The sequence below is a fragment of the Geotrypetes seraphini genome, chromosome 10 (genome assembly GCF_902459505.1).
Source record: "Geotrypetes seraphini chromosome 10, aGeoSer1.1, whole genome shotgun sequence".
Lineage (NCBI taxonomy): Eukaryota > Metazoa > Chordata > Amphibia > Gymnophiona > Dermophiidae > Geotrypetes > Geotrypetes seraphini.
This window is the reverse complement of record NC_047093.1, coordinates 90535401-90550269: the sequence shown is the minus strand read 5'-3', so window position 1 is coordinate 90550269 and position 14869 is coordinate 90535401. Positions and strand designations below refer to the sequence as shown.

The 14869-nt window shown below is 42.7% G+C and overlaps 1 protein-coding gene across 1 annotated transcript in view; it reads right to left on the bottom strand.

The window, feature by feature from the left end:
* LOC117368540 (whirlin-like) overlaps window positions 1-14869 on the bottom strand; it is a 412097-nt gene that overhangs the window by 85826 nt on the left and 311402 nt on the right. Inside the window, exon 8 of the mRNA XM_033962276.1 lies at window positions 10758-10777. Within this exon, the coding sequence (XP_033818167.1) occupies window positions 10758-10777 (20 nt within the window). The remainder of the gene's footprint in view (window positions 1-10757; window positions 10778-14869) is intronic.

Here is a 14869-nt window from a genome sequence, read left to right as displayed (position 1 = left end):
AAAGACCATACTCTTCAAGAAAACTCTGAAAAAAGAAATAATACCGCAAGTCTCATACTCCACCTCTCACTAAAGCCAACTATCCCAAACAAATAACCTTACCCATTTCTTACTTTTTTTGAAAATGACCAATTTTTTTTTTTTTGGTAAGTTCTTGTTGTAATACATCTTGGATAATTATTTTGTAATCCGCCTTGAACTGCAAGGTAATGGCGGAATAGAAATCCCTAATGTAATGTAATATTTCCTGAACTTGCAGTGCTATTTATTATTCTGGTTTAAAGCCGGCGTTGGCAGTGTATATTTGTTAATTAAGATAATGCCGCACACCAAGAGGAAAGGAGTGGTTAGAGCTGTTCCCTCGCCAGCACTTACCTCCACCCCCATGCAGCTGACTGTTGATCGTTTCTTAACGGCTTTGCCAACAGTTGAGTAAGCTATCGAAGGAATGGACCTGGCATTGTGGAAAGGTAGTGAAGAACCTTTTACCCTTTCGGGATTTGAGACATCTTTATCCCCTCCAACTACTTTTGAACCACCGTGTCCAACCTCTGCTGAGAATCTGATGCAGGAGACACGCGACCCCGGATGTGGTCCTACGGGGTTTTCTAGCAAGGGAGCAGACTTAACGGCAGAAGAACTGAATGAGACAACTAAGGAAGAAGGAAATATACCAGCTCCCACGGAGGCTTCCTTAAAAGATATCTGGCAACTACTTCAAAGACTGGAGACTACAGTTACTAAATCAACTGAAGAGGTATCAAAAATTGCTTCTAACCTTAACTCTTTAACAAAGTCAGTAGATTCAATGAAAATTGACTTCTCAGAACAAACTAGGCAGAATAAGGAGGATATACAACAATTACAACAATTCAAGCTAGCAACAATTAAGGACAATACATTGATCCACAGGAAATTGGAACAATTTGAGAACTTTTAGGTCGATTAAATCTTCGTCTCCTTAATTTTCCTGTAGCCCCAGGGGTTATGCCTATTGACTTTTTCAATAAATATTTGATTGAGATCTTAAAAATTTTCCCCAATAATATTCCTCCTATTAATAGGATTTACTATTTACCTAATAAAAAGATTCCACCTAATGAATTGGGGGAAAGAAATCAAATGAAAGATAACCAAATTGATTTTGAAAATGTATCGGCTCTATTAGAACAAACTTTAACAGCAGACACCGAAAGAACTACTCTTTTGGTTTCTTTTGTTTTTGAGCAGGATCTAAATATGATTTTAAGGTTATACTTCAGAAATGCTCAGAAACTATTTGGGGATCATAAAGTGTGGATATATCCTGATGTGTTTAAAATTACTCAGGAGCGAAGAAAAGGTTTTCTTTCCTTGCGTCAGGACACTATTAAATTGGGTGCATCATTCCTGCTTGCATATCCTTGGAAATGCTTGGTTAGATATCTGGGAGTCAAATATACTTTTTTTTCGCCGGTTCATTTGAAGGACTTTATAGATGTTAAAAAGATCAATAAGGAATGAAAAAGTAGAAAATAAGATTTAACTGTCTGCATACTACGGGGCTCATAATCGAAAGAGAAAAACGTCCAAAAACCGGCTTAAGTCGGCACTTGGACGAACATTGTCAAAATACGTCCAAGTGCTGATAATAAAAATGGGTTTTGGATGTATTTCTAAACGACCTAGGCCTTCATAGTGCCGCTGAACGACCAAAGCTAAACGGGGCATTTCAGGAGGAGTGTCAAAGGCAGGAGTTGGGCGGGACGTGGGCCGGCTTAGACTTAGTTGTACAGCATGTATAACTGAAAGTTATACAGCCCGGGATTGATGGAACTTGGACGTTGTGACTTAGTCCATGTAAAACATGGACTAAGTCACAAAAAGTGCAGCACAACAAAGAAAAATGGGGAGACCCAATGATCCACAGTGAAAACAATCCACCGATGAAAACAAAAACAAAAACTGTAGATACAGATGTTCTGGAGATAATTTATTAAACACTGACATATAAAACCATGAAAATTCGTCTTAACATTTTTTTGCTACTTCAGTTTGTCTGCGGTGTTCTTTGCTCACATGTTTAAAGACAATAGACTGTTTTCAGTCCAATTCGTTATATGTGAGGTTGCAAACCATTGGACCCCTGAGGAAGGCGTGTTTGTCAAAACACGGACCGTGTAGGGTCCGGTTGAATTTTTATCACAGTATTTTTTATCATTGTACTTTTTAAATTGAATTTTCATGGTTTTATATGTCAGTGTTTAATAAATTATCTCCAGAACATCTGTATCCTAAGTCACAAAAACCCACCTAAAGTCACTAGATAAGCACTGCAAACACATAACAGACCCCCACACACTACCCCAGTGATCACCGACCCCCCCTCCCAATAAAAATATTAATCACACCTTTACAATTCAGCCTCCAGACCATCATCACCTGGCAGCCTGGCATAGGAAAGCCTAGTCGCCCAGCACAGAGGACTCATGGAGAGGAGGACCCATGCCCATAAGCCCCTGTAATCACTGCATTGATAGTTAAACATGTACACTCCCCTTACACCCCCAAAACTCTTTTTTACTGGCATATAAGTGGCTCCTCTAGCCATAAGGGCTATTAAGGTGGTAGATAAGTGGGTCTAGGGGATTCTGGAGGTGGTTGGGGGGGCTCACCATGATTTATAAGGGAGCTGTAGCGAGATGATGACATGGCACCCTTTTTGTGAAGTTCACAGCAGTGCCCTGTAAGGTACCCCACTATTTAGGTGCCATGTCTGGGTGTTCAGCCCATCACTTTGCAGACCCCTCCCATGTCTAACAGGGCTTGTACTATGCGTTTTTGACTTGGACAAAAAGTTGGATGAAAATGTGGTATAAAGATGGACGATTTAGCAACTTGGACGATCAGATCGGCTGGACGTATAGTTAGATGATTTTCTAAACAAAAATTTTGGGACGTATTTTTCAAAAATGTGTCCTAGGCTGTTTTTTTACTTTGGACAACTTGCGACTTAGACAAAAATGAACTTAGACGTTCCTTTCGATTATGCCCTCCATGCCTTTTTCTTCAATGAGAATGTTTCTTTAATTATCTTCAATAATTTTGCATGACCTCCTCCTTTTATTGTGGTCTAAGAAGGGGGTGAAAATGTACCTGAATGAAAGGTTTTGATTTCCTATTGTTTTTATTTGTAAAAAAATGTTTTTGCTTTCCCTGTAGTTCATGTAACAAGATGTATTCTTGTAAACATATGTGAAAACTTATAAATTAATAATAATAATAAAAAATGTAGACATTATGATTTTCTTTTTGATTCACTGACATTGGACCACTTTTTGTGCATATATCTTTTTATGCATTAATTATGGTTACAAATTGTTTTTGCTCCATCATGAGTCTAACATGTAATCAACATTTTAATTCTATATTGTTTTTCTTAATATTAAATTATATATTATATGTGTATATGCATGTATTATATGTGTATATGCATGTATATGTTTACTTTTCTATGCTTTTCTTTGGCTTTCGTAGTTAAATTCCATTTATATCTAACTTATATTTGTAATTATTTTCTTCATATATATTATTATTTGTGTTGTGCTTTTGATTTTCAGAGTATTTATGATCCCTGAAGCAGATGGTTATCTGCTGAAACATAGGTTTGTGTCAGGTCTTTTTATCTGTCAGTGCTTTGCTAATAGAAGATCATTTTACATTCTATACTTGAGTGCAGGAAAGTTCTTGGCCCACCTCTGTTTTAGTGTGTTTTTTTCCCACTTATTGACTGTAACTGTGAAGGCCTTCCATCAACCCTTATCTTTTGAGGCAATATGAGTTTTGCGTGGGTTTTTTTTTTTACACATACTTTTTTCTAGTGAACATAATGCTTGTGAAAGATGCTGAACTACAAACTGAAATTCTGGTACACTGATATGGCCCAAGAGTGGCAGTACAAACTTCTTTCCACATTTCCACTTTCTACATATTTCAAACCTGTTCTGGAGGGACAAGATCTAGGAGGAAACCGTGGCATAGCGAGGGAAGTTTGTGCCCAGGGCGAAGGCACCTTGCATCACTGTGCCATTTGTCCTCCCTGTGCTCATCTTCCTGGCATTGCTGTGCTGTGCACCCTTGATGCACCCTTTCCTGCATCATAAGTCCCCCCCTACTAATACACTCTTCAAATCTTTGCTGGCTTCAAGCAACATCTCAAACCCACTGCTCATGCTAACCTCATGCTTCCCTCTGATGTCACTTCCTGGTCCCCATGAACAGGAAGTGATGTCAGAGAAAGGAATGAGGCCTGCAGAAACAGTGGGTAAGAGATGCTGCTCAAGGCCAGCAAAGATTTGAAGAGATAAAGGGAGGGGAGAAGAGGAGAGATGCCAGTGCCCCTACCAAGATGACGCCTGGAGCGGTTCTTCTCCTGCCACCTTTACTATGCATATGGGAGGAACGAAGGTAAACATCAATAGCATCTCCATGCCTGGGCAACATAACAGTAGATATTTTCATAGGGTTACCATATGGCTCCAGAAAAAGGAGGAAAGATTAAAACATCCAGGTTTTACTTCCATTGCTTTCAATGGAGTAAAACCTAGATGCCTCAATCTGTCCTCCTTACTTCCATTGTTTTCAATGGAAGTAAAACCCAGATGTCTCAATCCATCCTCCTTTTTCTGGAGCCATATGGTAACCCTATTTAATTTTCATAGTATAACAGAAAGCTGTTTAAAAAAAAAAAAAAAAAATTGGTTTCTATAATCTGGACCCTTGTCTGCTGGGGACTGAACTGGCACAACCAACTCAGTTTATGTAGGTCATGTTAACAAATTTTATACAATCATGAATTTCTCTTGCTATTGTCCTGAACTGGATTTGAACCAGGAACTCAGATAGGAAAGGAGCACAGTATCAATCTTGCAAGCCTCCTTTCATTCTCCCTTCTTTCTCTTAAAAATGTACCTAAGATGCAAAAACAAACAAACAAAATGCCCACAGCTAGGAAACAACTATATTCCATATGTAGCAACTCTTAGAGAGATTGAAGGCTCAGTTTCTCTGTTGATGTTAGCTAGAATCGATTAGCTCTCACCTGTTATTCATGCAGATTTTAGTCTGTGTTTGACCACCCTTTCAATCCACTCAAGATCAGGGAATTGATCCCATGCTAACTGCTAATGAATTTGCCCATTAGAAACATCTTTTTCTCTTATTGAACAAATACATTCTATTTTGTACAGTTTTTAAAAATGCTGTTTATCTCCTTATATTGACAGGTATAGTATGCAGCCTGTCACAAGGCACATTAGGATTAAGGACAAGAGGATGAGATCTGAGAAGCAGCGAATAGATACCTGCAGGCACAAAGCAAATTTCAAGATTGCAGAAAACAAACACATACAGTCCTGACTGGGGAACGTTTTATTTTATTTTTTTATTTGTAACAATTTGTCTGCCCTTTCACTTCTATAGGATGGCTTTTAATGGTTTTCTTTTGTGGCACTGTTTCAGAGTACAGTCCTGTCTCCCTCCCTCTCGGTTCTCCTTTCTCTTCCCTGTTAGCAGCATACAGTCACTTCCCAGGCAAACTCCCTAGTGCCAGCCAGGTGGTGTCAGCACATGCATAGTGCCGGAGAACAAACAGAAAGGGACCATAGTGATGTAAGGAGGGAGGGAGAAGACAATAAACTGAGTAAGACGCATGCACAGATGGGCATCCTGGCTGAACTAAATGGTTCTCTCTTATTAACTTCTATGTTTTTGCTGTAGCAGGAGGTCAAAATGTACTTTTCTTGCAGTAACATGAAGATCATTCTGTCTCTCTTCAGGGACACTTCTGAAGCTACTCTTGCCTCAAAGTCTTTGAACCCACACCATTAACAATTCTCCTGCACTGATATAAATCCAACTTTCATCTCTTGCCACTTCTGTCTCTCTTCAGGGACACTTCTGAAAAATGCCCATCATTAAAGTATAACCTACCACAGCTACACTATGAACTCAGCTTAGATCCTCCCACCCTCCCCTCAACACACCCATCCCTAGGCTCACATTACATATATAGACCCACCCACCAATCATCCTCCACATGTTGCCCAACCAATAGAATAAAAGTAACTAAATTAAAAATATAATTCAACAACTCCAATACTATACCTTAATCTTATAAATTTATATATATTAAAAAAATCTCATACTTCCTTATCTATCTTCCATCATATCCAGGACAACTCTCACTCCCTCCCTTCTTCAATGACTCCTGTTCACCAACTCTTCTTATTGCTTCTAACCTTCCCCATCCCCTCCCTCTCCCCTAAACCACTTAACCTCCAACCATCACACCAGTCACATTTCAGCTTTACCACCTCACCCTCTCTCTTCTCCCCAACCCTCTTCTCAGCCTTATAGCTACTACTCTCTCTCCCATACATACAGAGATCCCCACTCTACTTACATGCATCTCCACCATGACCACATTGCCTCTCCCAAACTCTCTTGTATCCTCCTATTCCTTCTCTTGCTCTCTACTGGGGACATCGATCCTAATCCCGGTCCTACCAATCATCCCTCGGCCTACTCGTGAGGTTCACACCACAATCTAACAAATCTTATTCTGTTCCCCTCCTCCCTCATTCTGCCATGGCCTTCTCATGTGCCCTATGGAACGCCCGCTCTGTATCCAACAAACTTGCTTTCATCCATGACCTCTTTATCTCTAGAAAGCTCCACCTGTTAGCGCTAACTGAAACCTGGATCTGCCCTGAAGACTCTGCTTCAGCTGCTGCCCTGTGTCATGGAAGGTACCTTTTCTCACACACACCTCACCCAGATGGTCACGGAGGCAGTGTTGGACTCTTACTTCCACCGTCATGTAAATATCAACCCCTTCTTCTGCCTCAATCTCGCTGTTCTCCTCCCTTTGAAGTTCACTCCATCTGTTATTCGCCCCCTGTCTCTCAGAGTAGCGGTTATTTACCGACCCCCTGACAAATCCTTCTTCTCCTTCCTCAATGAGTTTGACTCCCAGCTCTCCTCCTTTCTTGAACCCTCATCTTCCTCCCTTATTCTCGGTGACTTCAACATCCATGCGGATGACCCTTCTGACTCTTATACATCCAGGTTTCTCGCTCTAACGTCCTCGTATGACCTCCAGCTGTGCTCCACTGCTCCTACTCACCAGAAAGGCCGCTGCCTTGACCTCATCCTCTCCTCTAACTGCTCTATCACTGAATTCTGCACCTCAAACCTTACCATCTCCGACCATCAGCTGTTAACATTCATGACTCATCCTCCTCCTCCCCGACCCTGACCAATCACTATCTGTACATTTAGGAACCTTCAGGCTATTGACCCTGATGCGCTCTCTACCGCTGTCTCATCTCTCCTTTCTACTATTATGTCGAACGAGTCTACCAATGAAGCTGTCCTCACCTATATCTCCATTCTCTCATCTTCTTTCGATACCCTTGCCCCTCCTGTTTCCCATCCTGTAAAATCTGTTACCTGTGCTCCTGTGCCCGAGCTGCTGAACATCTTTGGCTTAAATCCCGCATGCTTGCTGACTTTGTCCATTACAAATTCATGCTGACTTCCTTCCAGTCTACCCTCTCGCTTGCCAAACAGGATTACTACAACCATTTAACTAACTCTCTTAGTGCCAACCCTTGCCATCTCTTTGCCACACTCAACTCTGTACTCAGAGTGCCTCCGCCTCCAATCCCCTCTTCGCTGTCCCCTCAGACAATGGCAGAGTTCTTCCGCTTCAAGATTCACAAGATCCACCTTGAATTCTCATCTATGTTGCCTCTCCCGCCGCCCCTTCCAACTGTCCGCTCTGCCGACTCCCTTCGACAACCTTTACGACCCTTTCTTCCTTTTCTGAAATTATGGAAGAGGAAACTGCTCCCTTCTCTCCTCCTCCCAACCCACCACCTGTTCCTCTGATCCAATTCCTACCTGCCTGCTCGGATCCATTGTTCCCGTTTTGATCCCTCCCATCTGTCACATCCTCAACCTTTTGTTCTCCACTGCTATGGTTCCTGATGTCTTCAAACATGCTGTAGTTACAACCTTACTTAAAAAGCTCCTGCTTGACCCTACGTCCCCCTCCAACTACCGCCCTATCTCCCTCCTCCCCTTCCTCCCCAAACTACTTGAACATGCTGTTCACCGCCATTCACTGGACTTCCTTTTCTCTCATAATATTCTTGACCCACTTCAATCGGGCTTTTGCCCTCTTCACTCTACAGAAACTGCCCTTGCTAAAGTCTCAAACGACCTGCTCCTCGCCAAATCTAATGGACTGTACTCTATCCTAATTCTTCTTGATCTGTCTGCTGCCTCCTCCTCCTCGACATGTTATCCTCGCTGGGATTCCAGGGTTCTGCTCTCTCCTGGTTTTCTTCCTATCTCTCTCGTTGTACCTTAGCGTATGTTATAGTGGATCCTCCTCTGCTGCCGTCCCACTGTCTATCTATGTACTCCAAGGCTCTGTCTTGGGCCCTCTCCTCTTTTCCATATATACCCGCTCTCTTAGTACACTGATCTCCTCTCATAGTTTTCAATATCACCTCTATGCTGATGACTTCCAGATTTACCTCTCCACGCTGGATATCTCTACGGGAGTTCAGGCCCGAATTTCAGCCTGCCTATCCAACATTGCTGCTTGGATGTCTCGCCACCATCTCAAACAGAATATGGCTAAAACTGAACTCCTTATCTTTCCGCCTAAACTCGTCTATCCTCTCCAACCATTCTCTATTTCAGTTGATAACGCTATCCTCCTCCCTGTCTCGTTGGCTTGCAACCTTGGAGTGATCTTTGACTCCTCTCTCTCTTTCTCTGCTCAGATCCAACAGACCACCATATCCTGTCGCTTCCTCCTCTATAATATTACCAAAATCTGTCCTCTTCTCTCTGAACACACAACTAGAGAATGACACGGTGGTTGTTACCTGTGGCTAGCCACGGGTATTGGCGGGTAACCCGCCAAAACGGGGAGAGAAAAAAATAGTGGTCACTGTGGGGACAGGGACAAGGTCATCACTGCCCCATGGAGTGGTGAATTGTCTTGTCTCCGCAGTGAAGCAATCATGGATCGCGCGGTCCAGCATCCCCACCCGATCGTCGCATCCCATGTCCTGCTGTCTCCCTCCTTCCACCTCACCTTAGGTGCCGACTTTAATTCTTCTTCTCCCAGCTGCACGCTTTCAATAAGCTGTGCGCGCAGCTGCTCGAGTTGTTGAATCTTCTCCTCTGATGCAACTTCCTGCTTCCGGTTGCGTCAGAGGAGAAGATTCAACAATTCAAGCAGCCGCGCGTGCGGCTGGGAGAAAAAGAATTAAATTCAGCACCTAAGGTGAGGTGGAGGGAGGGAGATGGTGGAACGCTGTAATCAGACGGGAGGGGGCTGCTGGATTGAGCGATCTGTGATCACGCGTGTTCCAGGCTCACACTAGGAAGGAGGGAGTGAAAGGGAAAGAGATTCTGGGCTAAGGGGAATGAAGAGAGGGGAATATGGACACAGGAAGGTAACAGAAACAGAGAGGAAATTATGTGAATGTGGCCATAGGGACAGATGGTGAATGGGGTGGTGAGAGGGAAGGGTGGTGGTGGAAAGGAATAGAACAGACACTGAAGGAGGGTGGAGAGGAACAGACGCTGAAGGGAAATGTGGAAGACAGAGTGGGGAGAAGACACTAAATGGAAATGGGGAACAGAGAGTGGGGAGAAGACACTGAAGGGAAATGGGGAACAGAGAGTGGGGAGAAGACGGGTGACAGACCAATTGGGGGGAGGTGAAGGGAGAGGCACAGTAACAGAGCAAATGGAAGACGCAGAGAGAAGACAGACAGTGGATGGAAGGAATTGAATGAGAAGATGAGGAAAGCAGAAACCAGACAACTTAGGTAGAAAAAGAAATTTCTATTTACAGTCAAACCTTGGTTTCTGAGCATAATTCGTTCCAGAAGCATGCTTGTAATCCAAAACACTCAATATCAAAGCGAATTTCCCCATAAGAAATAATGGAAACTCAGATGATTCGTTCCACAAACCAAAAACTTTAATACAAAATACTATACATACTCATATTGCAAGACCTCACTTGTTTAGAACAGTCACTACACTCTTGCAGCGTCAGAGAGAGAAGAACCATCGGCTGAGTTGTGATGACGTGACACGTGTATACCGTATGTACTCGTATTACTTGTATATCAAGGCAAAATTTAATAAAATGTTTTGCTTGTCTTGCAAAACACTTGCAAACCAAGTTACTTGCAATCCAAGGTTTTACTGTATTTTATTTTATTTTTTTGCTTTAGGATAAAGTAGTATATTAATTGTGTTGATAAAAATTTATAAACAAAGCCCTGCCATCTGAACATCTCTTTCTCTAGTTTAGCATCTAGAACTTTGATTTATAAGGAAGGAATCAGCTAAATATTGCAGTACTGAGGCTTGTATGGATGCTACGGGGACAGTAGTCGCAGGGACGGGATGGGGACAGTGGTTGCGGGGATGAGGATGGGGCAGGGACAGTGGTCGCGGGGACGGGGCGGTGACGGGGACCATTTTTTTCCCCGTGTCATTCTCTACACATGATCAAAACCCTTGTCCATGCTCTCGTCACCTCGCGCTTAAACTACCACAACGTACTTCTCTTGGGCTGCGTGCCCACCTCTCACCTCTTCAATCCGTTCAAAATGCTGCTGTGCGACTCATATTCCGCGAGGGCCGCTATTCTCACGTTACCCCTCTCCACAAGTCACTTTATTGGCTCCCCGTTCATCTCCGAATACAGTTTAAACTCCTCTTGCTGACTTACAAGTGCATTCGTTCTGAAGCCCCCCCCATATCTCTCTTCACTTCTCTCCACCTATGCTCCTCCCCGTGATCTCCGTTTGTTGGGCAAGCCCCTCTTATCTGTACCCTTCTCTTCCACTGCCAACTCCAGACTCCGTCCCTTCTTTCTTGCAGTGCCATATGCCTGGAACAGGCTGCCTGAATCAATACGTCGTGCTCCCTCCCTGGCAGCGTTCAAATCCAAGCTAAAAGCCCACTTTTAAAATCTGTTTTCACCTCCTAACTCCCACTCACTGTATCATTTCCTCTACCATAATCTCCCCAACCCCAAAATGTCCTGTCTAAATTAGATAGTAAGCTCTTCTGAGCAGGGACCGTCTATTGTATGTTAAAATATACAGCGCTGTTTACGCCTTTCAGCACTTTAGACATAATAAATAGTAGTATTAGAGTAGTATTAGACATCTCTAAATTACTGACCAAAACAACAGACATAAAAGAGTTCCGCAAAGAAATAAAAACACTACTGTTCAAAAAATATCTCCCATCACTCTAACCACCGCCCAATGAGTTCCCAATCAACGACTTCGGAATCACTCATCCATATTACCTCTTTGTCTGTGATCAAGAATATACTGTAACTCTTCTACACTACACCCGACTTAACTGATCGAGTTGACATGTATTACTTCTGTAAAATGCATTATCTTCTACTATATGTATTATCTTCTGAAATAAGTAATATCTTCTGTGAAATTGTAATATCATAACTCTTCACTGTTCCTGTAACTTACTCCTATCCTGAAATGTAATTCTACTGGAATGTCCCAGATATTTTCTATATTGTAATCCGCCTAGAACCGCAAGGCACAGGCGGAATAGAAATCCCTAATGTAATGTAATGTAATGTAAGTAGTGCCATTCAAAGTACCACGTGGTGTTGAGCTAGTCTGTGAAAATCCTAGTAGTAGGTGCTCCTTAGGAATTAGAGGGAAGTATAAATTGGGTATAGGGAGGTTCCTGGGGTGTGGGATGGCTGCACAGACAGGAGATGGAGCAAAGGCAGGGATAGAACTGAGAAGGAGAACATAAGTTTCCAAAATTCCATGAAGTGAGAGAGACTGAGGAGGTACTAAACCTGTCTAAAGGAGGAGTGACAGTACACAGAGGAGACCAAGGGACAATATTACTACATCAAGTTTCACACTTCTTCCATCATCTTTATTTTAATACCAATGGTCTCCTAAGTTTCCAAGTTTATGAATTCTTTGATATATGGCTATCAAAAAAGTATCTAGACGGTTTACAATAAATAAAAAGCATTTAAACAAAAATATAGTACAAGCAATTAAAAATTATGAGAAAGAAGGACATATGAGACCATGAGGAACTAACATGACAAGAAGGAAGGAATAAGAGGTAGTAGAAAATACATTGAGATTTAAAAAAATTAAAATATTGGAGGGGGGGGGGGGGGGGAGGAGACAACTGGACAGGTATTGCTTTGAGAAAAGCGTTTGGTGAAGAGAACCGGAACTGAGTCTTAACCAAAGAAGGAAATAGAGGCTCTAGTATTAAGAATTGTATGCAACCTTAAAGAGGTAAGTTCTCAGTTTTGACCTAAATAATTTTAAAGTGGACTCTTGTTTAATGAGAAGGGGAAGTGCGTTCCAGAATAAAGGTGCCATGACGGAGAATATAGACTTTCTAGTAGTATCGTAGAAGATTGCTCGAGTGAAAGGAACTACTAGGACAGGGGTAGGGAACTCCGGTCCTCGAGAGCCGTATTCCAGTCGGGTTTTCAGGATTTCCCCAATGAATATGCATGCGATCTATTTGCTTTCAATGCATATTCATTGGGGAAATCCTGAAAACCGACTGGACTTGGTCCTAAATGGTCTCACCGGACCGATAACAGAAGTAGAAGTCATGGTTCCACTGGGAACGAGTGATCACAATGTAATCAACTTTAAACTTGACATCGGGAAAGGGAAACATGCCAAAATCTTAACCACCACCTTAAACTTTAAAAAGGGTAAATACGATTGCATGAGAGCCATGGTAACAAAACGACTCGAGAAGATGGTGGACAAACTTGAAACAGTAGATCAGGCATGGTGCCTATTGAAAAATACTATTGCAGAAGCACAAGATCTCTACATTCTGAGGATTTCCAAAGATCGGAGAACTAAAAGCAAAGGAGAACCGGCATGGCTTACCATACAGGTGAAGGAAGCCATAAAAGAAAAGAAGGACTCTTTCAAAAAATGGAAATGCACGAAGACAACCGAAGCCTGGAACAAACAGAAAGATGAACAGAAGAAATGTCACAAGGCGGTGAGGGATGCAAAACAGAGAGGACAGCCTCACCACAGTTGAAGTGAACTTAGATCAGATATACTACCAGATCGACAAACTTAAAAGTGACAAATCCCCTGGACCGGATGAAATTCACCCGAGAGTTTTGAAGGAATTGAAGGTTGAAATCGGAGAGTTATTGCAAAAACTTGCAAACCTGTCAATCAGAACTGGTCAGATACCAGACGACTGGAGGAAAGCGAACGTCACGCCAATTTTCAAGAAAGGATCGAGAGGAGAACCGGGCAACTATAGACCTGTGAGTCTTACGTCTGTCCCCGGCAAGATGATTGAATCACTGATCAAGGATAGCATAGTTCAGCACTTGGACACACACGACTTGATGAAACCCAGTCAACATGGATTCAGGAAAGCGAAATCGTGTTTGACGAATTTACTCCAATTCTTTGAGACCGTAAACAAGCAAATTGATAGTGGAAAGCCGGTGGACATAATATACTTGGACTTCCAGAAAGCATTTGACAAAGTCCCACACGAAAGACTTCTCAGGAAACTACAAAGCCATGGCATAGAGGGAGATATACAAAGATGGATAGGCAAATGGCTGGATAACAGGAAACAGAGAGTGGGCATTAATGGGAAGTTCTCCGACTGGGAGAAAGTGACTAGTGGTGTACCCCAGGGCTCGGTACTTGGGCCGATCCTTTTTAATATTTATATCAATGACCTGGAAAACGGAACATCCAGTGAGATCATCAAGTTTGCAGACGACACAAAACTCTGCCGGGCAAACAGATCGCAGGAGGACAGTGAGGAACTCCAGAGAGATTTGTGTCGGTTAGAAAAATGGGCGGAGAAATGGCAGATGAAGTTCAACGTGGAGAAATGCAAGGTAATGCATTTAGGCAGTAAAAATAAGGAATACGAGTACAGAATGTCAGGTGCAACTCTGGGAAAAAGTGAACAAGAAAGGGATCTGGGTGTACTGATAGATAGGACCCTGAAGCCGTCGGCACAATGCGCGGCAGCGGCAAAGAAGGCAAATAGAATGTTGGGCATGATAAAGAAAGGAATCTCAAGTAGATCGGAGAAAGTTATAATGCCGCTTTATAGGGCAATGGTCAGACCCCACTTGGAATACTGCGTCCAACATTGGTCTCCCTACCTAAAGAAAGATATAAAACTGCTGGAGAGGGTGCAGAGACGAGCGACTAAACTGGTGAAGGGTATGGAGAAACTGGAATATGAGGATCGACTTAAAACACTGGGATTGTTCTCCCTTGAGAAGAGGAGACTGCGTGGGGATATGATCGAGACCTTCAAAATACTGAAAGGAATCGACAAAATAGAGCAGAGATTATTTACATTGTCCAATTTGACACGGACAAGAGGACATGAAATGAAGCTAAGGGGGGACAAGTTCAGGACTAATATCAGGAAGTTCTGCTTCACACAGAGAGTGGTTGACATCTGGAATACTCTCCCAGGGGAGATTATTGCGGAATTGACAGTCCTAGGCTTCAAAAGCAAACTAGATGCATATCTCCTTGAGAGAGGCATATAAAGATATGGTTGGCTATAAAATAAGCCAGGTGTATACCTGGCAGGGCCTCCGCGTGTGCGGATCGCAGGACTTGATGGACCGAAGGTCTGATCCGGAGATGGCGCTTCTTATGTTCTTATGTCAGAATTGACTTTGGAGGTGAAGGTGTGGGTCCGGCGCTTGTACGCACCTGGCCTGGCTCAGGGAGGCAGGAAG